This window comes from Odontesthes bonariensis, chromosome 11, assembly GCF_027942865.1.
Source record: "Odontesthes bonariensis isolate fOdoBon6 chromosome 11, fOdoBon6.hap1, whole genome shotgun sequence".
NCBI lineage: Eukaryota > Metazoa > Chordata > Actinopteri > Atheriniformes > Atherinopsidae > Odontesthes > Odontesthes bonariensis.
Genome location: NC_134516.1, coordinates 18238753 through 18262804, shown reverse-complemented (window position 1 = coordinate 18262804; position 24052 = coordinate 18238753). Strand labels below are relative to the sequence as shown.

At 41.5% G+C, this 24052-nt stretch overlaps 1 protein-coding gene across 1 annotated transcript; it reads left to right on the top strand.

Moving 5' to 3' along the window:
- The first annotated feature begins 121 nt into the window (after positions 1-121).
- On the top strand, positions 122-6280 carry rbm43 (RNA binding motif protein 43). The gene is made up of 3 exons (XM_075477836.1): positions 122-389; positions 1779-1873; positions 1948-6280. The coding sequence occupies exons 1-3, from the start codon at positions 191-193 to the stop codon at positions 3154-3156; spliced, it is 1503 nt and encodes a 500-aa protein (XP_075333951.1). The 5' UTR covers positions 122-190; the 3' UTR covers positions 3157-6280.
- The last annotated feature ends 17772 nt before the right edge of the window (positions 6281-24052 follow it).

Sequence of the window (24052 nt, the reverse complement as noted above, 5' to 3'; positions counted from 1 at the left end):
ATGAGACCTCCGCTAAATGACGGGTAGTTTAACAGAGACACCTAGTGGACAAATGTTTCTGGTACAATATTCTACAGGCGGAGTGAAAGTGAAACTTAAAATGTTGCTGTGTTTGTAGCAACGGCGTCCGCGGCGTGGCGGGATAAATGCGGCGACCGTTAGTAGCCGTTAGCCACCGTTAGTAGCTGTGATGGAGCCCGCCTGCTTGGACAGCCGCAGGACGGTGGTTGTGTCCGGTGTTCCCAGCCTGTTGTCGGTCAGCAGAATGATCGACAAGGTGACCATTCACTTCCAGAGCAGCCGGAGGAGCGGCGGAGGGGACGTGGAGGCGGTGAAATACCCGAACAACATGGACGGTGTCGCGTTCGTCACTTTTGACAAAGCTCAAGGTAAATGGTTACAGCTGAAGAGTTTGTGTCTCAAGTAAAACAAACCTGGGGGCTTCAGGGTAGAAGATGGGCCTCCTGTTGCTGTGAGTGTATTAGTTATCAGAAAGTTTTGGTTAAATAGATGTGACAGAGACGTTATTTTTGGTTTGTTTTCTCAAAGAAGCACCAAGAAACGGCCTAAAACCACAAAAGAACAACAAAAACAACCACACAGGTGCATCAGGTTACTTTAAAGAGATAAAAGCAACCTCAAATATTTGCATAACTACCAACAGAAGACTCGAAACAACTGCTATGAAAAACAGCAAAGAAAACACTCTAAATTACCACAATTAAACACAAGATGACAACAAAAACACCCACATAGATAACTGGGGGAACAATAAAGAGACAATAACAACCACCATGAGATGTAAAACAGCCACTGGCACTGATCAAAATGACCAAAAAGAGGGCTTTTTCAAAAAAGAGGGATATTTCTACCTCGAGGATCACCATCTTGTCCGAATGGTAACTATGGTGGTTACAGTTGTACATACAGTCAGACACCAACAAAATATAACAAGAATCTCAACATAGTTTGATCCAGAAAGCTAAATATGAACTAATCTGTCAGTTTAGATTCTGTTATGTAATCAGCTGGAGACGTTTTTTGGTATTTCCCCCTTAAGTCATAAAAGAAGCGCTTTAACTAATAATCAGCGTCTGAATTAACTGAATTATGTCTGCCCTTTGAGGGGCTTCCAGACCTCGGGTCATCTTAAAAGGGATTTTAAGGCTTCTTTTCTGTATTGTTTTCCATTTAATTTTCCATAAATGGCTCCAAACTGACGTATTTAAGGGCCTTCCCACTGTTGGTTCTCTAATTCTTAGAGATATTTTCTACTTTGCGCTTTAATTGGTCCCCATGGGAACCATTTATACGCCGTTCTGTATGTGGGAGAAATATAAGGGGAGCGTTTATTTAAAGGAGATGCTGCTTGGGTCGAGCTGATGGGGGCTTTAGTCTGACCTGGCAGGTGATGTTAGACTGATGGAGGATGAGGAGAGTTGGCCAGTGCCACTGCACTCTCAGAAACAGGGGTACAGTATGAGCCCTTTTTTGTCCCCTGAGGTACAATCTATACTAATATACCCCCTAGGGTTAATTATTGGACCTAAAGGTACCTATATGTACTCAAGTGGTGAAAAGTACATATATGTACCTTTTTTTTTCTACATGCTGGGGTACAATAGACAGTCTGTGTTAGGCTACTTCAGTATAAGGGTACAAAACTATACCTTCTGAGGGTACTGCCCCAGTGACAAGCCATCGTACCCCTGAAGGTACAATTCTGTACTTTATTTTCTGAGAGTGTGGGACCTTAACAGGAAACTAACTGTTGGCAGATGCAGAGAGGGTGCTGAGGAAGGAGCAGCAGATCATGACGGATGACGAGTTTCCTGAGGACTACGCGCTCACTGTGTTCCCCTTCAGCAGAGACGTGAGTTTGGCCCATCGGATGTCCGGCCGTTTGCTGGTTCGGTCCTGATTCAGATGTGTTTTTTCGTGTTGCAGGTGTTTTTTTACGTCCCCAGTGCGACTGTGGATCTCTCTGCGTTCGGCACCAGTCGAGCATCTCTGATCCAGAGCCTGCAGTCAGCCCACAGGTCCATACGGTTCCGATCTGCGCCCGAGGACAGGAAAGTCTCCATCGAGGGCCCTTTCTCTGCCGTCAGATCCCTGAGACAGGACCTCATCCAAAGAGCCAGCCGTCTTGGACTCTCAGCCCAAACCCCTTCTCACCTGAGGGCGCTGACTCGTCTCGGTTCTGCTGGTTCTGCTGGTTCTGTACGCTGCAGCGGCGCCAAAGCTAAGCAGGAACCGGCGAGCTCCAGCAGCTCAGGTGAGCCCAGAGAAGTCCAACGCCTGCTCTGGAAAGCAAAAACCCAAAAGGATTCCTTCAAGCAAAAGTTTTCTGAGGAGAGCTTTTCGGACCCGGGAAGCAATGAAGAAGAGGAGGAACCGAAAGCTCAGATCAGGCGTGAATCGCCCACAAAATATAGAACAGAGCGAACAAAAACCAACCTCCGACATGTGGTCGGGGAGGAAGTCGGTGCGGGTATCGCCCCCTCCTTTTCAGGCCTGAAGCTGCCCCCTGCAGGGGAGATAGAAGACCGTTTTTTAGAGAAACACAAGATGTCAGCTGCCAAAGGAGGGAATCATTTGGGCTCACATTCCCACGGCACTGATCACCTGAAGAACCGGAGCAGCTTCGACTCTAAGAGAGATGCTTCAGCTTTCTCTGAGAGCTGCTCTTTCTCAGAGGACATGTGGGCCGACTTGTACACATTCAGGTACATTGAAAAGTTTCAGAAGAACGAGTTGGACAAATGTTTTGAGGGTGTCGACGTGTCCGTCGAGTGCGTCGAAGGAAGTGGACTCGTGCGGATATCGCTGACTGAGAAGCAGCCCCCCAAGGCGGGCTCAAAGGTCGCCGAGGTCGCCTTGGAAGACCTCAAGACTTTGATGGAGTTTTGGCTGTCGATTCTGAGAGTCCACGAGATCTTTTACAACGAGGCCGAGTGGCCCGACAAACGGAAACTGGCTCAGATCTGCAACGAGGAGAACTCGCCGTTCCTGGACGTTCTTTACGCGTTTGAGGACTCCTGCATCAAAGTCGTCGGCCGCTCTGTAGATAGTCACCTTTTCTATTCACGGGTGGAGAACAAGATAATGAAACTCAAAGACTTTCGCATGAATACCAGAGAAAGTAGCAGGAGGTAACAAATTAATGTAGTTTTATCAGTGACCACTAGAGGGTGCAGTTGAGCCTTTTTATGATTTCATTAGTGTTCACTTTCAATGACTGTGATTTTACTTGATTAGTGCACATAAATACCTGGTATTATGTCTCTCATTTATCTGCCAGACAAGTCAGAATAATTAGATTTTAAAAGGAATTATCGTGCCATGTTTGCTTTCTTTTGTTTCTGTACGGATCGATCATTAAACGTTTAAATAGCAGGTCACAAACCAAACATGTTCTCACAGCAGGAAGCCTCAGTTAACCCCCCCACTTCTCACTAAAAGCCACTCAGTGACAGATGCCACCCTGTCTCATGCCATCGGATCACTTTAATTTGATTAATCTCAGTAAACTGCGTCTTTCCATGTCTTTTGGTGAGAAATAATTTTGCTTTGAGGCGTTTTGTGGGTTTTTGGGGCCTTATTTCTGAGCAATATAAGGCTTAAAAAGTCTCATAAGTTCTTTGAATTAGTTTCCACATAAAAGTTCATTCCCGTGTGAGAATGTAGGTCCAACACTGGCCAGCAGGGGGCAGTATTACACTTTCCTCCACACGAGGAAGGATTCAAAGTTAGAGGCTGAAGCTGCTCTGGCTCAGCACAGTGAAGCACTTATGGAGGGTGGGTTTGGCAAGCAGGGTGCAGATTGGAAGACAAATTATGTCAGATGGATGTCCCGCTACACACCCTGGTTGTTGCATTTCATCTGAACACGATATCTGAGGACATTCAGTCAATTTTTTCTGTGTTTTAATTATTTAGGACGGCATTACTCAGTTGAGCTCACTCAGCAGGCGTAGTAATTGATTTATTATGTAAAAAACACACACACACACCAACAAAACAATCGCGCATCTCCCTGACTCACTCGGACTTGTTACCATAGGAACGTAACCGAGGAGGGTGGAGAGCTGCAGCAATAGGCGTCGTTAGAGGAAGCTCTCGAATACAATGAAAGCATCAAGAAGGAGGGTGATGTTCCAATCTGAGCAGAAGAACCCTTCATCAAAGACGAGCTGGCTCTTAACACCCGGGCCTCTCTGCTGGCCCTCTGATGGCACATCTTAACCATCAGCCATTATCTGGGAGCCGGAGTTATTGTGAGAGAGTAGAAAAGAGGGTCAACAAGCAGAAAGCATGAATTATCTCTCCTGAGACGTCCCGACACCGGCTCTCCATCACACCCAATTTCATTCATCCCCCACATGCATGAAGAATAATTAGCCAACAGCATATTTTGAATATATTTAGCACGTCTGACTTTCATGGTGGAGGTCGTAAACAGCAGCAGGCCAGAAAATGAAGCCCGAGTGTCTTTCTCAAGGATGCTTTCATCAGGGACGAGGTCAGCAGCGGGATCAAACCTGTAATTGGACGGTGGATGGAGTACCGAACCCTCAGGCTTTATTTGAAGTTCGTAATAACGTTCCTTAATGAGAAGTCAATCAGGCCACTGTAAAATAAATGCAAAAAAAGCAACAAACACGTGCAAAGAAATGCAGGTTTAGGCGTCTTTATTTGTGCCTGCAGGTGAATTTGTATTAAGATTATAACACAGCTCACAGTTACAAAATGATCAGAACGCAGTGTGAATGTCATTAAGATTCATTATTAACAGGAGAAAACATAATGAAACAACTCATCACTTCAACAATCAGAGCATGAGATAAAAGAAAATAATTAAACACAAACTCTGGAAATGTGATAAGAACCATAAATAAATCTTCAGCAGTCAGCTTTCACCACAAAGACAGCAACTCCCAAAAAAGAAGCAAAACGCCTCGAAAGAAATTTAAAACAACTACAATTTACCAAACTTAGAAAAACAAAAGAACACAAAAACAGCTGCTAAAGACATGCAAAATAACTGCAGACATCGCTGCAAAGAGATGAAATTATCACAAAAATGTAATATTACAAAAGACAAAAGAGTGAGATAAAGATAAACTACAAAGAAACACAAAGCAGTTGCAAATATGACAAACGGAATTACTACAAAGACACAAAAGACCAGAACAAACCCAAATCTGGGCTTTTTGCTTGCATGTTGAGTCTCTACACATCCAGTGTTGTGTGTGCTCATGTTCAGGAACACACGTTGGAGGTCAGAGGTCAAGCGGAGAAGCAGCCAGCCTCTGCATCATTCCTGCTGCACAGTGATGAATGGCAGCGCCGGTGATGGATAGCCTTCTGCAGGCGGTGTGCGTCCGCGTGTCAGCGTCACAAATGAAGTCTTAATGATTCTCTTTACAGATCATCACCCCGCCGGAGGAGGAAAGAGCAGAGCGATCTGAGCTTGCCCCCTGCGCTGCCTAAATGTTGCACGAGTATTCGGGGGTTGTGATGGAGGAGCACAGTTGGAGAAACTGGGGGCTACAGACCGAGAAAATGGTTTGTGTTTGGTAGTTGTGGGAAAAGGACAAACGGCTTTAATTGGCGTTAAAACGTATGAGCGGTGGTTACAGCCCGACTTCATTTCACTGGATCACAATCCTTGTTCCAGTTCACATGCACAGCAAATAACTGAGTGATTAACTGAAAGGTTTTTGGTGTAAACATGCAGGAATGATTCAATCCGACATTATCTGGATGTGTTAGTCCGGTTTTGAGAATCTCAATTTCATAAGATTTTGGTCAGACGAACACGTTCATTCGCATTTTAAGAGTCAGAATTTGCTCAGACTATCACAATAACTTGTTTTTTCTAGTGTTGTGTCCAGTGACAGCTTGCTTACTGATTACACTCATTGTGTTAATAAAATAAAGCCACTTCATTCGGTGACTTTGGTGACAGTGAATTACAAACCCCAATTCCATTGAAGTTGGGACGGTGTGTAAAATGTACATAAAAACAGCATACATTGATTTGCAAATCCTTTTTGACAAAATTCAAATGAATACAATAAAAGACAAGATATTTAATGTTGAAACTGATAAACTTTATTATTTCTTTAGAGATATTCACACATTTTGATGGCTGTCTCAATGGGAGACAGGTCTGGACTGCAGGCAGGCCAGTCTAGTACCCGCACTCTTTTACTACGAAGCCAGGCTGTTGTAACACGTGCAGAATGTGGCTTGGCATTGTCTTGCTGAAATAAGCAGGGACGACTCTGAAAAAGACGTCGCTTGGATGGCAGCATATCCTGCTCCAAAACCTGAATGTACCTTTCAGCATTAATGGTGCCTTCACAAATGTGCAGGTTACCCATACCATTGGCACTAACACACCCCCATACCATCACAGATGCTGGTTTTTGGACTTTGCGCTGATAACAGTCTGAATGGTCTTTTTCCTCTTTGGTCCGGAGGACACGACGTCTATTATTCCCAAAAACAATTTGGAATGTGGACTCAGACCACAGAACACTTTTCCACTTCGTTTCAGTCCAACTGAGATGAGCTCGGGCCCAGAGAAGCCGGCGGCGTTTCTGGGTGTTGTTGATATATGGCTTTCGCTTTGCATAGTACAGTTTTAACTTGCACTTGTGAATGTAACACCGAATTGTGTTAACTGACAACGGTTCTCCGAAGTGTTCCTGAGCCCATGCTGTAATATCCTTCAGAGAATGATGTCTGTTTTTGATGCAGTGCCGCCTGAGGGATCAAAGGTCACGGGCATTCAATGTGGGTTTTCGGCCTTGCCGCTTACGTACAGAGATGTCCCCAGATTCTCTGAATCTGTTGATGATGTTATGGACTGTAGATGATGATATCCCCAAATTCTTTGCAATTTTACGTTGAGGCACGTTGTTCTGGAACTGATGGACTATTTGCTCACGCAGTTGCTCACGCAGTTGCTCACGCAGTTGCTCACAAAGTGGCGAACCTCGCCCCATCCTTGCTTGTGAAAGACTGAGCCTTTTGGGATGTCCTTTTTATACCCAATCATGACACGAACCTGTTTCCAATTAACCTGTTCATCAATGGAATGCTCCAAATAGGTGTTTTTGGAGCATTTCTCAACTTTCCAAGTCTTTTGTTGCCCCTGTCCCAACTCTTTTGGAACGTGTTGCAGCCATCAAAATCCAATGTGAGTGAATATTTGCAAGGAAACAACAAAGTTTATCAGTTTGAACATTAAATATCTTGTCTTTTAATGTATTCAATTGAATATTGGTCAAAAAAGATTTGCAAATCGTTGTCTGCTGTTTTTATTTTAATTTAATACACCGTACCAACTTCAATGGAATTGGGGTTTGTAGTTAGTTCAACACTTTTGGAAATAACATTTACTGGCTGTCTGGTGAAGAATTAGATTTAAAAACTGATATAATTATTGTAGAGGCCCAAAAGGTTTAGGGGTTTAGGCCCAGAATCCATCTGTGATCTGTTCAGAGAATATAAACCCAGCAGAGCTCTTAGATCCAAGGACTCAGGTCAGCTGGTCCAGTCCAGAGTCCAGACTAAACACGGAGAAGCAGCATTTAGCTGTTATGCTGCAAACAAGTGGAACAAACTGCCAGTGGAGATTAAACTTTCACCAAATGGAGACATTTTTAAATCCAGGTTCAAAACATTTCTTTTCTCATGTGTCTATGCATGAAATCTGCACGATATCTTTTAATTTATCTGGACTGTTGCTTGTTTTTAAATTCATTTAAATGATTTTACTTGTTTCTCTTTATATTCTTTTATGTATTTTTAATGCTTCTTCCACTCCCTGCTGCAATGCTTTTATTTTATGTGAAGCACTTTGAATTGTTTTGTACATGAAATGTGCTATACAAATAAATTTGATTTGATTTACAGCAAGCTGAATCATTAAACTTAGCTGAAAGCAAACTTAAAGCTAGTACGGTGCTTTTTTCAAACCATACTTTAATTAAGATTAACAAACATCAGTGTTTGAACATTTTATTAACTGTCAGAAAAGCCAGTTCATGGCTGTTGGTAAACATGTTTTGAATTTTGTCCAAAGCCAGACAAGAGATGGCGTTTCATCCCAACATGAACATAAACACTATTTCCCTGCTAGCTGCTATCTGCTCAGGGAACTTCAGTTAAGGTTAAGGGACCTTCCCTTAAAGCAATACTATGTAACATTTCTACCTTAAAATAACAGCTTGAAAAAAATTGTGCGGCTAGAATGAGTTTTAATATTACGGTTGGCCTGTCTCCTATGCCCTTCGGGGGTCTGAGTTGGAATAACTGCGCTATGTAACTTTGCTGGACCGGCCCGGGAGCTGAGCGGAAGTACTTCCACTTGCTTTCTGGCACACCTACTGCAAAAACAAATAGACCCTCTCACGCTCCCAGGTACATTTGATTACTCTTACCTTCTCGGTCGACATAGCTTGCACCTTCTGACTCCTCGCCGGTTCGTCAACAAACGTGAAACGTGAAAGTGAAAGGGTGTTGTATTTACGACAGTGTAACCGTACATTACCTCCAAGCCTGTAGGGGGAGCTCCATAGTGGGCTTTTTTAGAAGTTACATTGTATTGCTTTAAATGATATGGCTGAACATCGCATTAGTCTCCATTCGCTTTACCTCTGATTCCACCTATGATGCTATGCTAAGCTAAGCTAATCGGCTAATAGTCTGAGCACCATACAGAATTGTATGTATGTATAAAAAGTTACCCATCATTTGTACTTTTTTACTCGTGTTTCTGTTCAACTTGTTCAATATTCCCTCAGCTTATAACTGCTTGTAACTGTTAAATTCTTCAATATATTCACTCGCTTGCCACAAAATCGAATCATAAAAGCTACAGACACTGCCAACTTGGATGATAATTCTGTAATTTTTTTTTCAGCTGCTGGCAATACTTTTCATATCATAATAACTTATTTTTATTTCATTACATGTATTGGTGCAGATTTTAAATGCATGAAGCCCTGTGGAATTGTATTTTCTGACTCCTTCTTGTCTGAGTGCTCCTCATTATGCAAATTTCGCTCTCTTCCTCTTTTATTCTACAACCGAATCATTCCCCAACCACCATCTTCCAGGATATTCCAATCCTCTAGATGCACTTTGAGGATATAAGAATAGAGGAGTGTGTATCCAATGCATAAATCTTGAATCAAGTGTTGTGACATATAAATCCTGCACTGCACGACGTGGTGAACACCATCATTCCTCTTCTCTCCCAGCGAGCTTCCTGTCTTTGATAGGAAGCTGATACTGCTCCTCCCAGCACACCTGCCCCTTATTACCCCATTAGTCTCACAGCCAGACTCCTAGTTCGTACTTTTGTATGCCCGCTTTAAGTGTAAAAACAAGCAAGTTAATAGCTTTGTTTTTGGGATATCCGTTATTATCCATTATCAAGATAATAGTTTAAACAATCCCCCTGATTAGCCACATTTATGTGGAAGAGAAACCAGAGCGAAAGCTGCGGGCGTGTGAGAGTGTTTTATGTTTCTTTGGTGCCTTAGATCAGTCATCCACCGGCGGCTCTGAGGGAATTGATCTCTTCATATCCAAAGAATTTCATAGTTTCATCTAATTCAGTTTCAGCTTGTGTCATTAAGAACACTGTAATGTAATAACCTTAAGAGTGCATGGATACTAGAGTCCCTATACTGGTTTTAATCCCCTTAGATGGAACAGAATAAACTTCTTAATGTTACAGATCGTCACTGCACTGGAAAAAATGCCACTCCAAAAATGAAGTTAAAAAAAACAACAAATAAAAGACTTTTTTGCTTGAAATAAGCAAAAAAATCTGCCAATGGAACTAGTGAAAATCGGCTTGTCAAGATTTCTTGAAATAAGATGTGATATTTAGGACTTTTGAGATAAAAGTGATCTTGAAATTAGCTCAAAAACCTCTTCAAATGTAAAAAAAAAAAGCTTGTTTCATATGATATGTGACTCAAAACAATTTGTTTTCAAGAGTTTTTCATTTAACAAGATATTCCAGATGTATTGTCTTCAAACAAGTCCCTATATCTGGCTGAAATAGTACTTGTTAGGCAGCTGTGTCTTATATTAAGTGTAATGAGATATTTTGACTAGAAATGAGACAAATATACTTGGGAAGACTTTGATTTATTCCAGTTTGATGGTGCAGCTTTGCTGTTATGCAACTTAAGGGCTCGTTTTTGTGTTGCAAACAGCTCATTTCTGTACATCAGCTAAACATGTTTATATGCTAATTACTGCCGGTCTGTTTACAATCAGTCCGCCCACGTTTGTTACAGCGATGTTGCTGTGTGCTCAGATTCTGGCACGACTACACTGAGCACAGTGTGCGCTGAAAAGAGAATCCATGTTGCATAAAAGCACAATCATACATTATCTCCTCTGCTCTCCTCCCTCACATCTCAGCTCCCTGGATGTTCGGTCTCACTTACGAGCCGTTCCAGGAAGTGTCGGAATAATTATCAGTCTCTCCTCTGACCATTTCAGAAAGCTTGCAGTTAGTGGGGTGTGAAGAAGATACGTGATTGCCTGTTAAACCCTGACACCGCAGGCCGCAGTGCTCAGCATAGAGACACCACATGAGAGCCGCTCTCGTTTTAGAACCATAATCTTACACTTGTTTACAGCCGGGGTTGACGCATGGAGGTCGTTTGGCAGGTCAACGTGAAGAAATATACAGTGAAAACAATGAGGTTAACTTTGTTTTTCTGCCTTTTTGTCACTCTTCCAGATGGTTTAAGTCACCGCTTCAGCTGGAACCGAAGGCCCAGCAATTTGAAGTTTAAAGGGATAGTTCGCCTCTTTTGACATGAAGCTGTATGATATCCCATATTAGCAACATCATTTATGAACATTTTCTTACCCCCTGCTGCGTCCTGTGAGCCGAGTTCCAGCCTCGTTTTGGTGTTGATGAAGGTAGTCCGGCTAGTTGGCTGGGGTTTAAAAAATAAAGCGTTTTGCTTCTCAAAACAATATGCGTTCAAAAAAGTAATACATTTGCATCACAAAATCGTTCTCCAGGAAAAAGTCAGACCTCACAATCACTTGGCGCTATTTTCTCTCCCTTCGTATCACTGCCTGCTGTGTAGACCGAGCAGACCGGAGTGCAGACTGAGCAGTAAACATCGTAACAGGTGCGGCTGTCGGCAGGTGGCTGAACGCATTGATATGAAGGGAGGCAAAAATAGCGCCAAGCGATTGTGAGGTCTGACTTTTCCTGGAGAACGATTTTGTGATGCAAATGTATTACTCTTTTGAACGCATATTGTTTTGTTTTGTTTTAAATTTGCAAATTTTTATTGAGTTTTTGTTTTCCATACAGGTGAACAACCACAATTCCACATTTTTCACAATATCCTTCCCGTATTCAACAAACTGTTGTGCCCACATTCTGTATCTGTATTGAAGCATTATAACCTTTCTTTCCTTTATGTACTTCAACCTGCCCTAACACTTTCGATACCTGCCATTTACTGTTCGTTCTTCCAACCGGTCTCCTAATTTTCCTATCTTCTCATTTAAATTTACCTGCAAATTAACTATATACAATCTGTAGCTATGTAAGGGCTCCTCCTGTCCCCAGGGTTTTATTCAACAAAATCTGACCTCAACGGTGAAACAAAGTCCAACCAATTTTTCCAGTAATTCTTAAATTTACCAGATTCTAATCTGATGGAAAATGTCAACCTTTCCATCATATAAATATTGTGCATTACGTCAACCCAATCTTCCCTTTTGGGCTCCTCTGCCTTCATCCATTTCCTAGTTATGGCTTTTTTGCTAGCCACCGTCATGATCCCAAACATATATTTATCAGCTGATCTTGACAACCTTTCCGTCCCTCTTCCCATGTAAAGAGCATCAAATGTGAATCGCATGCTCGTCCCCAAAACTATATCCATACCGTTCTTTACCTCCTGCCAGTATGTTCCAATATGTGAGCAGTCCCAAAACACATGGAAGTGACCAGCTCTTTCTTCTCCGCATCCCCTCCAACATCTTGTATCTTGGTATTTTTGAACGCATATTGTTTTGAGAAGCAAAACGCTTTATTTTTTAAGCCGCAGCCAACTAGCCGGACTACTTTCATCAACACCAAAACGAGGCTGGAACTCGGCTCACAGGACGCAGCGGGAGGTAAGTCAATGTTCATAAATGATGTTGCTAATATGGGATGTCATACAGCTTCATGTCAAAAGAGGCGAACTATCCCTTTAAATCAGTCCATTCCAAGCTAATTTCCGTCCGTAGATTCACGACTTATTTTACAGCTAATAGCAGGCTACCGTGGCATATGAACTAGCTAGTTCACACCCTTAGATATGACCATCCTTACGATGTGCAGGTGGGAAATTCCACTCATATTAGCACTTCCACATCGGAGGAAATGTGATTCTCAAATGTTTCCTCGAACATCCACAAAGTCCTCATAAGGGCGACGTTGGGGGGGTGGATGATGCTATCATATGCAACACTTTAAACCAGAGGACACCAATTTGAAACTGGATATTGTTCTTTAATGGAGCACCAGACAGGCGTCCTGTGTACAGAGGCCGGGACTCTCCAGCCCTAAGTAGTCAAACTACTTCTGAATAAAGACTACTGGAGCCCACAAATAGAATAGAATAGTGTGTTTTAGCTTAACGTTATGCTTACTTTAACCACTGCCTGGTTAGGCTTAAGCAGTTAAATCCCATTGTAAGGGATAGAAATCAAAGCAATTTGGGGTTAAAGAACACAATTAGGATTAAAATACATCCTTTGTGTAAACCTAAAAGCATTGCTTCTCGTGCACTTGCTCTCATGAGCATTACAGGTCGCATATCCATCAAAGTAATCCTGCACTTTTGGAAGACTAGACTTTGGAATTCATGTAACCAACCACCGCTGATTATTATATTTGGCTAGCATATTAGCATCCAGGCTCACAGCTAGCAGTTGCTGTGTCATCGGATGTAAGGAGAGCTTGAAATGACTCGGGCTTGATGGGCTGCGGCTGGGCCAAAATATTATGGTTCTCATGCCTTGTGGGAGAGCTTCTCTATTTCAAACCTCATCTCTCAGCGCCATTAGCCGACAAAAGATACCAGATGTGAGAAAGAGGTACATTTCTCGGGTGGCACAGCATACACTGGAAAAAATGCCCCTCCAAAAATAAGTAAAAAAACAGCAAATAAAAGACGTTTTTGCTTGAAATAAGCAAAAAAAATATCTGCCAATGGAACTAGTGAAAATCGGCTTGTCTAAATTTCTTGAAATAAGATGTGATATTTGGGACTTTTGAGTTAAAAGTGATCTTGAAATTAGCTTAAAAACGTCTTCACATGAAAAAAAAGCTTGTTTCAAGTGAAATATGACTCAAAACAAGATGTTTCCAAGACTTTTTCACTTAACAAGATATTCCAGATGTATTGTATTAAAACAAGACCCTATATCTTGGCAATTGTGTCTTATAACAAGTGTAATGAGATACTCAATGAGACAAATATACTTGGTAAGATTTAGATTTTTTCCAGTGTAGCATCGTATGATGTTTTATTTCAGACTGAACACGGACATGTCCAGGAGGTGAGAACACTCCCTAAAAAGGCCTGATAATTCAGATTTACATGAAAGCACCAGCAGGATTTAATAGCCATCTCTTGTGTCGGCCATTACTCATGCTGCACTGACCATGATGGGTCCTGAGGGTGATGATGAAATTTGTGACATTGTGAAGGGTCACAGCGGGTAATCATTACGGCGAGTCAAATTACACTGCATTAAGGGCTGCAATGAATTAGACCCAAAAAAGACGAGAACCTTTTACCATTTGTGACAGACGGATTGAAAATCCACGAAATCCCCTTTTTAAAACAGAGATTTACATAACCACCCAGAGAAGAGGTTACATAAAACGAATCCCTGTATAATTAATTAGTGAGAATTCCTCTGCTTCTTCTGTCCACCTCGGTGTTATCTAACTGCTTTGGGTTCGCCTGCATGAAACCGCAGCAGCAGAAGTGACAGATGGAAAGGAGAGAGCTGATAACATATCAGAAATGAACAGCCAACCGAGTCAAAAGGACAAATCAGCATGTTTGAACAAGCTGGTGTTTGACAGGTGGATTTGTACTCTGTCAGCTTCAGAGTGGTGGAGGTGGATGGTGGGAACTGTACGTGCATTACATGTGTTTTCTTTCAGCCAAGACTAAGACGTTATCTTTTGGAAGTTATGGCATAACTTCAGTTTTACTCCAGCTTTCCAGAAATGAGTTATGAGCCGGTCCACATGGCCTGGAAAACTACTTAAAGGTTAAAGTAGCTACGCTAAACCACACAAAGTTCCTTCATCGGTAAAAGCTGCCTCTGTGGAGGCTAACTGGGTGTATTTTCATCCTCTTTTTTCAAACTGTTGTGATCAAAATCCACAAAAAGAACACTTGACTGCAGGTATTTTAGCATCAATGTTCTGTCATTTCTGCCCAGCATCCTGTGAAAGAACAGCTTTGTCACATACTTCTGGCTAATAAGGAAACAAGAACACAACTACTCCCTTTGTTTCATGCACTGGAAAAAAATGCCCCTCCAAAAATAAGTAAAAAAACAACAAATAAAAGACGCTTTTGCTTGAAATAAGCTAAAAAATATGCCAATGGAACTAATGAAAATCAGCTTGTCAAGATTTCTTGAAATAAGATGTGATATTTGGGACTTTTGAGATAAAAGTTATCTTGAAATTAGCTTAAAAACCTCTTCAAATGTCAAAAAAAGCTTGTTTCATATGATATGTAACTCAAAACAATTTGTTTTCAAGACCTTTTCATTTAACAAAATATTCCAGATGTATTGTCTTCCAACAAGTCCCTATATCTGGCTGAAATAATACTTGTTAGGCAGTTATGTCTTATATTAAGTGTAATGAGATACTCAATGAGACAAATATACTTGGTACGACTTGGATTTTTTCCAGTGTTATTCTACATCAATGTAAAAATATTTTCTGCCAATAAATTCTATCCAAAAACGACTCATAACTGTTACTGCATAGAGGTGAGAAGGCTTATCTGGGACTCTTTATGGTGAATTAGAGCAAAGATGGAGAGAGAGTCCGTTATAAACGGCAGAGATGTAGAGGTGAAATCAGGGCCGGGACATCTGTGAGGTCAGTGTGGGACACTGCATCACTGTGTGCGACAACATTCAACACATTCTGCTTCTAACTTTCTCTGAGGGAGCTCATTGTGCATGTAAGTACAGCAGATTTCACCTCACAGACACCATCTTTGGGTCACTGGAAAGCTGATTTCATCAGACGAGGCTGTGGTTGTAAAATCAGGATTTTATTAGAGCAGAGCGACAGTCTGGGGAAGTTTGTTAGTCTAAATAGGTTGATTTTCAGTCCCAGTTTCTCAAGAGCTCAGAAATCTGACTGAGTAAACAGAAAAATATGTGAAAGAAAGCAGCTTTATTGGGATTTACGCTCTATTAATTGTAGATGTACGGAGCATCTAGGTCCATTTTAGGAGGGATTCGTCCAATTTTAGTGAGACTAACATGATTTTATGTACTTCAAAGTCCAGTTTTGGTGAAAACTATACAGAAATTTGCAATATATTTTAAATTGTTGTGTATATACACTCATTCCCCCCTTATTCTTCCATTCAGCCAGTAAACTGCTGAGGCAGCATTATGCACAGGTATTACTACAGTGTTTTCATGTTTGGGGCAATCAGTAGAATCCTCCATCCTGGGAAATCGTTCAAAAATGGAAGTTTAACAGGTGAAAACTGTCTAATTATTTACTCAAAGGTTGGGTGGGCAGGATGTAGTGACATCGAGCAGCACCACCCGACTCCCACTCCAAAAATGCTAATGTTCCAGACCCCACGCTGTGCAGACAAAAGAGTTATAAATGGGCCCTCTGGCCCACTTGCATCTGCAGAAGAAGAGCTGTTATGGCTGCAGGCAAGTCGTGCAGGGGGTGAGGTGGGACTAATCTGCATATTCACAGATCCCCAAATGTTAATGAGGCAAATTTCTGTGCAATTTTAAGGCATAACGGAATGATTTTCTTGGTTAAAAACCCTTTTTTGAATGAACATGAGCAGAGATGGTTTTTAAAGGGTTTTGTCAGTGTTCGTAGGAGGACTTTAAATTAATTAGATAAGGTCTTATGTGATTTAATAAGGCATTTTTGGGTAAAATTAAAGTTTTATTGTGTTAAAAATGTAGAATTTTGATGTCCAAAAATCCAAACCTCTTTTCGTTCATTCAGAAAGTACTGAGAGAAAGTACTCAGAGACACGATGTCTCCTCATCTCCAAACCGTAGTGAAACCACACTCCTATGAGGCTGACCGCACTCATGCTACCTAACCTTCAGCAGAGGGAAGGCACACTGATTTGATTAGGCCCACTCCAGTCTTTAAAGTCTCCTGGAAATGTCAGCAAAATCATCAAAGCAGCCGTCTGCTTTATAAAGCTTAGATCAAAGGCATTCTCAACATACTGCGCCTTCTACATTATTGGCTCACGGGCAAACCGTCTACATCTGCACAACATTATTGGTTTTATGGGAGTGTTATAAGTGGAGACAGACCAAAACAGGAGAGACAAGTGACATTTCCCCCTCTTAGCTACACCCTCAGCCCACCAACTCTCTGCCTCTTTGGTAAATATGTCACATGTGCTCTGCGTGATATCATCCCCGTTTTAAGAGGAATTCCTCTTTGTTTGTGTAGGCTGCTGTGCTGTGCCTCCCCCATATTGCACGTTTCTTTTCATACCCGTGTCGGTCCGCTGGGTTGTTTTGGCCAAAACATTAATAAGGATGATAGCAGACATTTGATTTGGTGGGAAAAGATAACTTTTTGGAAATTTTTTGCAAATGAGGAGTTGCATTACCTCGAAGCCTTTACAATATTACTGATAATATGATGAGCGATAATATGAAACTTCCACTTAGAAAACGAAAAGCCTCACAATTTTATAAAATGGCTGTTTTTTCTCTCACAACTGACTATGACCAGTTAAAGATGATATGGCAGAGAGACATTGGTGGAGAGATTGATTGTGAATAGATGGGCAGCAATTGTGGCTGATTGTGGTAAATATGTGAGAGAGGCAAGGGGTAAACTTATACAATATAATGTATTATATAAGTACTTTTACACACCATCCAGACTGTACAGGATGAAACTATCGGGTGATGACTTGTGTTGGAAATGTAAGGAGGAAATTGGTGCCGTCGTTCATTGTATGTGGGAACAAGGGGGGGACATGTTTTAATTACCCAATATAACCAAATGTAATTTTTCTGTAATCTCGGTGGGTACAACAACAGCTTGTCGAGTCATCTTAAGACATTGGAAGGCATCAGAAATTCCACGTGTGAAAGAATGACTGAGGCTACCGCTACACGAAAACGAAACGAGGGTTTTTTTGAAAACGGGTACGAAAATGATTGCGACCACACAGGAAAGCTTCTGTGTCCACATGGAAACGCGACGCTTGCTGAAAACGATGCAGTACACACGAAACACCTCTAGGTGCGCTGTAAGCCACCCCCACCGGTTACACCAGAACAATAGAAGAAGCAATGCGCATGCGTGTACGCCCCTACTTCTAACAGCGCGAAGCTCACGTTGTTCCTTCAACAACGCCGCTGTAGTTAGCAGTGTCTGCAGCAGTGCTGCTATCAATGTTGTGGGGTCCATGATGATCGCTGTCTGTCCTTGTTGTGTTGTCTTCTTCTTCCGGATTTTGAATGGAAGCCGCTTTTTGTTCTGGTCACTGACGTATGTGTATACGTCACTGGCATTGGCCATGTGGCTGTGCAGATGTAAACGAATCCGTTTTGGCTGTAACAATTGAAACGAAACGACTCAGATCTTCCCACTCTGGAACCCGTTTTCCAAAACTATCATTTTGGGGTAGTGGGAACGCCGGCTCCGTGTGGCCGCGACAGCCAAACGATAAGAAAAAGTATCGGTTACAGTGAAAAACGTTTTCGTGTAGCCGTAGCCTGAAACTGCATCCTATGAATGTATGCTTAGTAGATTGAGTGGTGATAGGGAGGAGGGGGTGACCCCCTGGGGCAGGTTTTGGAACTATATAAAGGTAAATAATGACCCCCACTAGGACTCTGGTTTTCTTGTTTTGTTGTGCTTTCCCCAAGTGGGATCCTGTAATACTGTATGCCTCAGCAGTCAGATATCATTATGTACTCACCTTGTCTTTATATCAGCTCCCTATATTTCAGACAAATATGTGCAAAGTCGGTTATCAATTCTTACTCATATACTACTTGCAGAGATGGGGACTCAAGTCGACTCGAGTCACTGTTTTGGTGACTTGTAACTTGACTTGACAAAAAATAAAAGACTTGAGACTTGACTCGGACTTGGAAGTTAAAGACTTGGCACTTGACTTGAATGTTATTCAGACAGCCAGACGATAACTTCGAACTTTGTTCGTCATTTGAAGATCCATTCTGACCAGGAAGTGCTTGTCAAATAAGCTAATATTATCCTGTTAGCCTAGTTGGTAGTTAGCTAACGTTAGCTTGATATGATACGGGGTGGGGGTGGGGGACAGTTACTTATATCTTGTCTTTTCACTTTATTAAGATCAGATTCTGCAGGTAAAATTGCAATAATAAGGTGCCTTGACTTTGACTTGACTTGACTTGCCCAAGAAAAAATCCCTTGGGACTTACTTGAGACTTGAAAGCTAAGACTTAAGACTTGCAAATGTGTGACTTGGTCCCATCTCTGACTATTCCTGTATAAAGAAACATGTTTAAATTGCCATGCACCAAGCCTAAGAAAAGTTCAATAAAAACTTGAATAAAAAAAAAAAAAACGATGGTAGAAGGATAAGTAGATACACAAACCTTGTGGAATCTATGGATCGGGGCCCGTTTTTCAACCTTGTTTTCCAAGGAACCGTGAATACTGAGGCCTGTCGGGATGCTCTGGAATTGCAGATTATGTCACCAGCGGTGCCGGGCAACAAATGGGTCACAGAGCAAAATCATGACCTGAAGCATTTTAGCAAAACAACCAAAGAATGGCTGAGGAAAAAGAGGATTCACATCCTCCGTTGGCCCAGTGAGAGCAGACCTGAGTATGGCCTGCAGCTGAAAAAGATAGTTAAAGCCAAATGCTTCTGCAGCGTTGCTCAACCGGCCGACTTCTGTGAACAGGCGCAGTTAAAAAGCACCCATAGCAGATCTAAGTGGAAAGTAGGAAGGTACAGGGGCCGTTTGATTGACATAAGAATGAGCGCAACGGGCTTTTACATGTGTGACAGCTGAGTTTTTGTGATATCTAATGGGTCTATTATGTGGAATGTTATTTATGACGGGATCACAAAGATCAAGCAGAGACCACGACTGGAAAAGCAAATCATAGCTCATTTAAAATGGGCTGTTTTCCCTTTTTAATGTGTCGCCATGTGTTGCCATTCAGAACTCTCAGAGCTCCACACTGGGACGCTCCTTGAAAGACCTAATTAATCCAGATTTCACCATGTGTCTCCGGCTGATTCAACGAGACTCTGCTGCTAAAACTGTTTCCACTTTTTGGATTTTGAGTCCACGGCCAAAAAAAATCCAACTTAAGGAGCATTTTATTTGATGTTTCTTAGTGTAAACTCGACTTCCGAGTGAGAATGGAACACATTATGTGTGCATAAACTACTTTGAATGAGACGATAGTCAAATTGATCATTTATGTTTTTTTCAGCAAAGTAAATCCACTTTTCCACGAGTTTTCTCGTGTCTCTCAGCTAAATAATGTGGACTGTGTGCATGGTTGGATTGGTAGATACATCCCTAATGCCAAAAAAGTAACTTCCCAGGTGTTTTTGTAGTTTTTTTGGTCGTTTTCTGTGAATTCAAATGTTTCTTTACTGACTTCTTTTTGTCATTTTATGTCTTAAGATTTTTATTCTTTCTTTGTGTATTTGTGATTATTTTACTCTTCTGATCACAATGAGTTCATCTGCGTGCATTCTGTCTGTATTTTCTCTATTTTCATGCACATGAGTCATGAGTCTCAATTTTCTGGAGGGATTTAAATTGTAGATAGATGGGTAGATGCATATAAAAGCTCCTAACCAAGAGGATAATCCGATAAATGATCACAAAAAAACATTCTTGAAATGATTAAAACATTTTAACAGCCCATAAATGCACCATCGAAATGCTCCCTGCAACTTACATGAAGCTAGGAGCAACACTTCAGTACAGCTATTACAGCTTATTAGCAACTAAGATGAACATTTACTATCATAAAGCCCAACACACGTGCACACACACGTGCACACACACGTGCACACACACGTGCACAAACCATTACTCTTTCTTATGCACTGGTACTGCTAATGTTCTGTAGTCTAACTTTCACCATTTTATGTCATTCTTTGACATCCACACCACTCTACTCTCACAGTGTGACTGTAAATGAGACAAAGGTGTGTGTGTGTGTGTGTGTGTGTTTTCTTGCACTTGTTGTTGAGTGAGGACCAAAACAAGTTTTGAACCAACAGAGTGAGGTCATTTTTACATAGTGAGGACATTTTGGCCGGTCCTCACTTTATTTCCCTCTGGATGACCTCCTTAGGTTATATAGATGCTACATGAACACAATGAAATGATGATAGACTTTATCACAATTGTTCCAGACAAAGTTTATTTCAATTAATTTTACCAGTAAAAAATTAGTCCACTAAAAAAAAAAAAAAACACTATATGTCCGGTCCTCACTCTGGAAGTTAAAATCTTTTTCTGAATCTTTTGTGCTTCTCAAAATCTGAAGCAGTGTATTGGATCACTATGCCACCGAGTGTCTGGAATGACACTTTGTTTGTTTCTAAGTGAACTGGAAATACTGGTCCTCACTTTGTGAGTGTTTATCCGGTCCTTACTCAGTACTGACTGTGAGAATGTGTGTGTGTGTGTGTGTGTGTGTGATTTAAAGACTGAACCACCTCTCATATTAATCTCACCTGGCACATTCTCATTAAAACAATGTGATGCTCTGCACCCCTGTGTTTTCATGTGTAACCCTGGTTCTACTTCTTATGTTACATGCCCACCTCCACCTCCACCCCACCTGCTCAGCCTCACCCCACCCACCCCACTCGCAGCAGGCTGCACAGACCTCAGGGCACTTCAGCAGATCAAAGACATGTTGGCCTGAACCCCTGCCTCCTCAAACCTTAGAATCTCCCAAACACCATCCTGGTGCCTCAGAGTAACCCCACAACGCTCTGCTTTCAACTCCACCCCAGAGGGGCTCACCTTCGATCAAACTCTACGCTGCTGTAAGAAGGGCCGTCATCTCTCTCTGGGATGTCCAGACATCCTCATGCTCTCAGGTCTTTGGAGACTTTCCTCCTCCTCCTGAGTGCCCATCCCATTGATGTGGGCAGCCTGACGGGTTTGGCACAGTCAGAATGCACGCGTGGGGATTTGAATTATTAATTTCAGAAGAATATGCTTTTGAAGTTGGGGGTTTGGCTCCGCTCACATGATGCTCCGGAAACAAACGGACCTCCGACGTCATCTTCTGAAAAACACCCCCCATAACCACGCCTGATGCCGACGCCTGCGGAATCTGGAGAGGCGGTGGGAGCTGAGCTATAAACACCACCTGCCTAGATGATTGAAATAGTTGCAGGCTTGTATGATTAGACAATGTGTGGAACATGTGGGCATTAAATGACTTCTGTGCTCAGGAAGATCTTTCTGCAGCCTTTAAGACTTCAGTTTGTACTCTCATGATTTGTACAGAACTGCAGCCAAAGCTACATATGAGAGAAAACCGTGGTCACATACATTAAGCTCATTAAGCTACAACAAGCTCACTTAACAATTTAACAGTAACGTGACGATGGAAAACTCTCCGTACTTTCCTCCAGTGCTGCTGCTTATACTGTACGTTTGTGACAGTCTCACATCTCTTTTTTTACATTCCAATGTGCAGGCGAAATGATAGAAAAGTAAATATATCTATAAATACAATCAATCTAAAAATCGAATTAAAAAACTGTTTGATGGAACAAAATTAAGTGACGAAATCAAAAAAAATTGGAAGGATTCAATAGATCAGAAATAAATACAGGAATAACAAATTAACTAAGAAGGAAATTAAATATTGTCCACTTAAAATAATAGATATGATTGAAAACTGAGCGAAAGCTAAATCTTTTTTGTAAAATTGTCAAATTTGTATTTATTTCAGATTATGGCACTTTCAGTCCTCCGTACAAAGTGAGGCGTTACTATTGTTAAACATGTCTTGCTAAAATAAGAAAGGAGCTGTTTTCACTCTTTTCACCCTCAGTGAAAACTGTTTTATACACCCAGGATTGATGTTCCCATCAAAGCTGACTGGGGCCGGAGCCAATAAATACCTGTGAGTCCTGCAGAGTAGGGATGCACCGATCTGCTTTTTTCACCTCCGATACCGATATCTGAGGTTTAGTATCGGCCGATAACAATACAGGGAAAAACAGCGCAGAATTATGGTAACAAACGGTAAGTTTCACTGTGTGGAAAAGACTGGGATCATTCTTTTGTACAAGGAAACATCAGACTTGATTTAAACATTTCTTTCCTATTTTTTTTTAAAAACAAATAAACAGAAATAAATGTACTGAATTACTTATTTATTTAATAGTTATGCACCAGTAAAAGAGTGGAACTGGTTCAGTCAGTGCAATTAGGGATTCAAAATCCAATGTAAAACAAAATATTAAATAATAAAAGAGCTGAAATTGAGAAAAAAAACAATAGCTTCTCTAGCTTGGTTGGTAGACTTTCAAAATAAATAGCAGTCAGCTCTTTAGTGCAAATGGGAATTAAATATCCATTACAAAAGTATCTGAACAAAACAAAAGCTTCTCTCGCTTGGTAAAAAGAAACAAAAACAAAATCAGAGATAGTCTCAAATTAATAAGATTAAACACTTTCTCACAGCTTTAAAAAGCCACACAAAGAGGAAGTACATTAAGAGATTTGATGAGGTGAGGTTTGTCTTACCTGTGGAGGCTTTATTCTGGCATTTTCAAATAGGTCTGCTGAAACATTAACACTTAAATGGGCCAGAGAGGTGCCCTGGTTGTTTCCTATAAATAGCAGATGTAGAGGGCCTGACTTATTTTAATTAAAAGTGTTACTCCTCTATAATATGAACACTTCAGATCCCATGTGTAGACAATAAACACACTGTTGACCCGAAGACTGCAGCAGGATGTGCTCAGATAGGTCAAAGAGGAAGATTTTCAATATCTAGATTGCATTTCCTCCCCCGACTGATGAGAGCTGTCCGAGCATCTCAGTCAAATAAAGGCATCACCACCAGGTCCTGTAGAAATACCCTTTACAGTGGAGTAGATAAGTCATATAACTGCATTAAACTGTGTAAAAGTGGACCTTTACAGCTCAAATATTCAACAGAACATATGATGAGGGACCCCCATCTGCCAGATCAACATTAATATTCTGAATATTTGGACACATCCCCCCTTAAAACCATTGGATGCGTGTTACCCTGGTCGTACATTTGGTAAAGCAATTAACGTTTGTCTGTGATTAACAGCTGAGGACTTTCATTGTGGTACCCTGAGGGGGGATTTGTCACTATAAAAGCCCCGTAAAATCGCATCAGAACCTCACTTTCATGTCAACATTAACATCGTTCAGTGGTAATTAATATTTATACCTTTTGATTGGCCTGACACGGATGTTTTATTATCTTTCTTTTGTCTGTGGTGCATCTGAGATCTGAAGGCAGATTTGCATCCTGTTGTAAAGATCTCCGCCACACACGGAGTCTCTCATGTATCATTACTGGGAGTGAGAGCTGACACCGGCGGCTGCTTCCTCGCCGTCACCCTCGTTTCCACCTCACACGGCCCCGTCACGTCATTTGAGTCATCGAAATGGCTGTGGTGGGTCTCGCTCAATAAAAAAGAAGCCACATCCGTGCACAGCAGCGGATGAAGAATTC

Excerpts from the sequence above, each read along its gene's own strand:
- rbm43 (XM_075477836.1), top strand. The coding sequence starts at position 191 with ATGGAGCCCGCCTGCTTGGACAGCCGCAGGACGGTGGTTGTGTCCGGT. Across the intron at positions 390-1,778 it reads CACTTTTGACAAAGCTCAAG|ATGCAGAGAGGGTGCTGAGG; the intron begins GTAAATGGTTAC and ends AACTGTTGGCAG. Across the intron at positions 1,874-1,947 it reads TGTTCCCCTTCAGCAGAGAC|GTGTTTTTTTACGTCCCCAG; the intron begins GTGAGTTTGGCC and ends TTCGTGTTGCAG.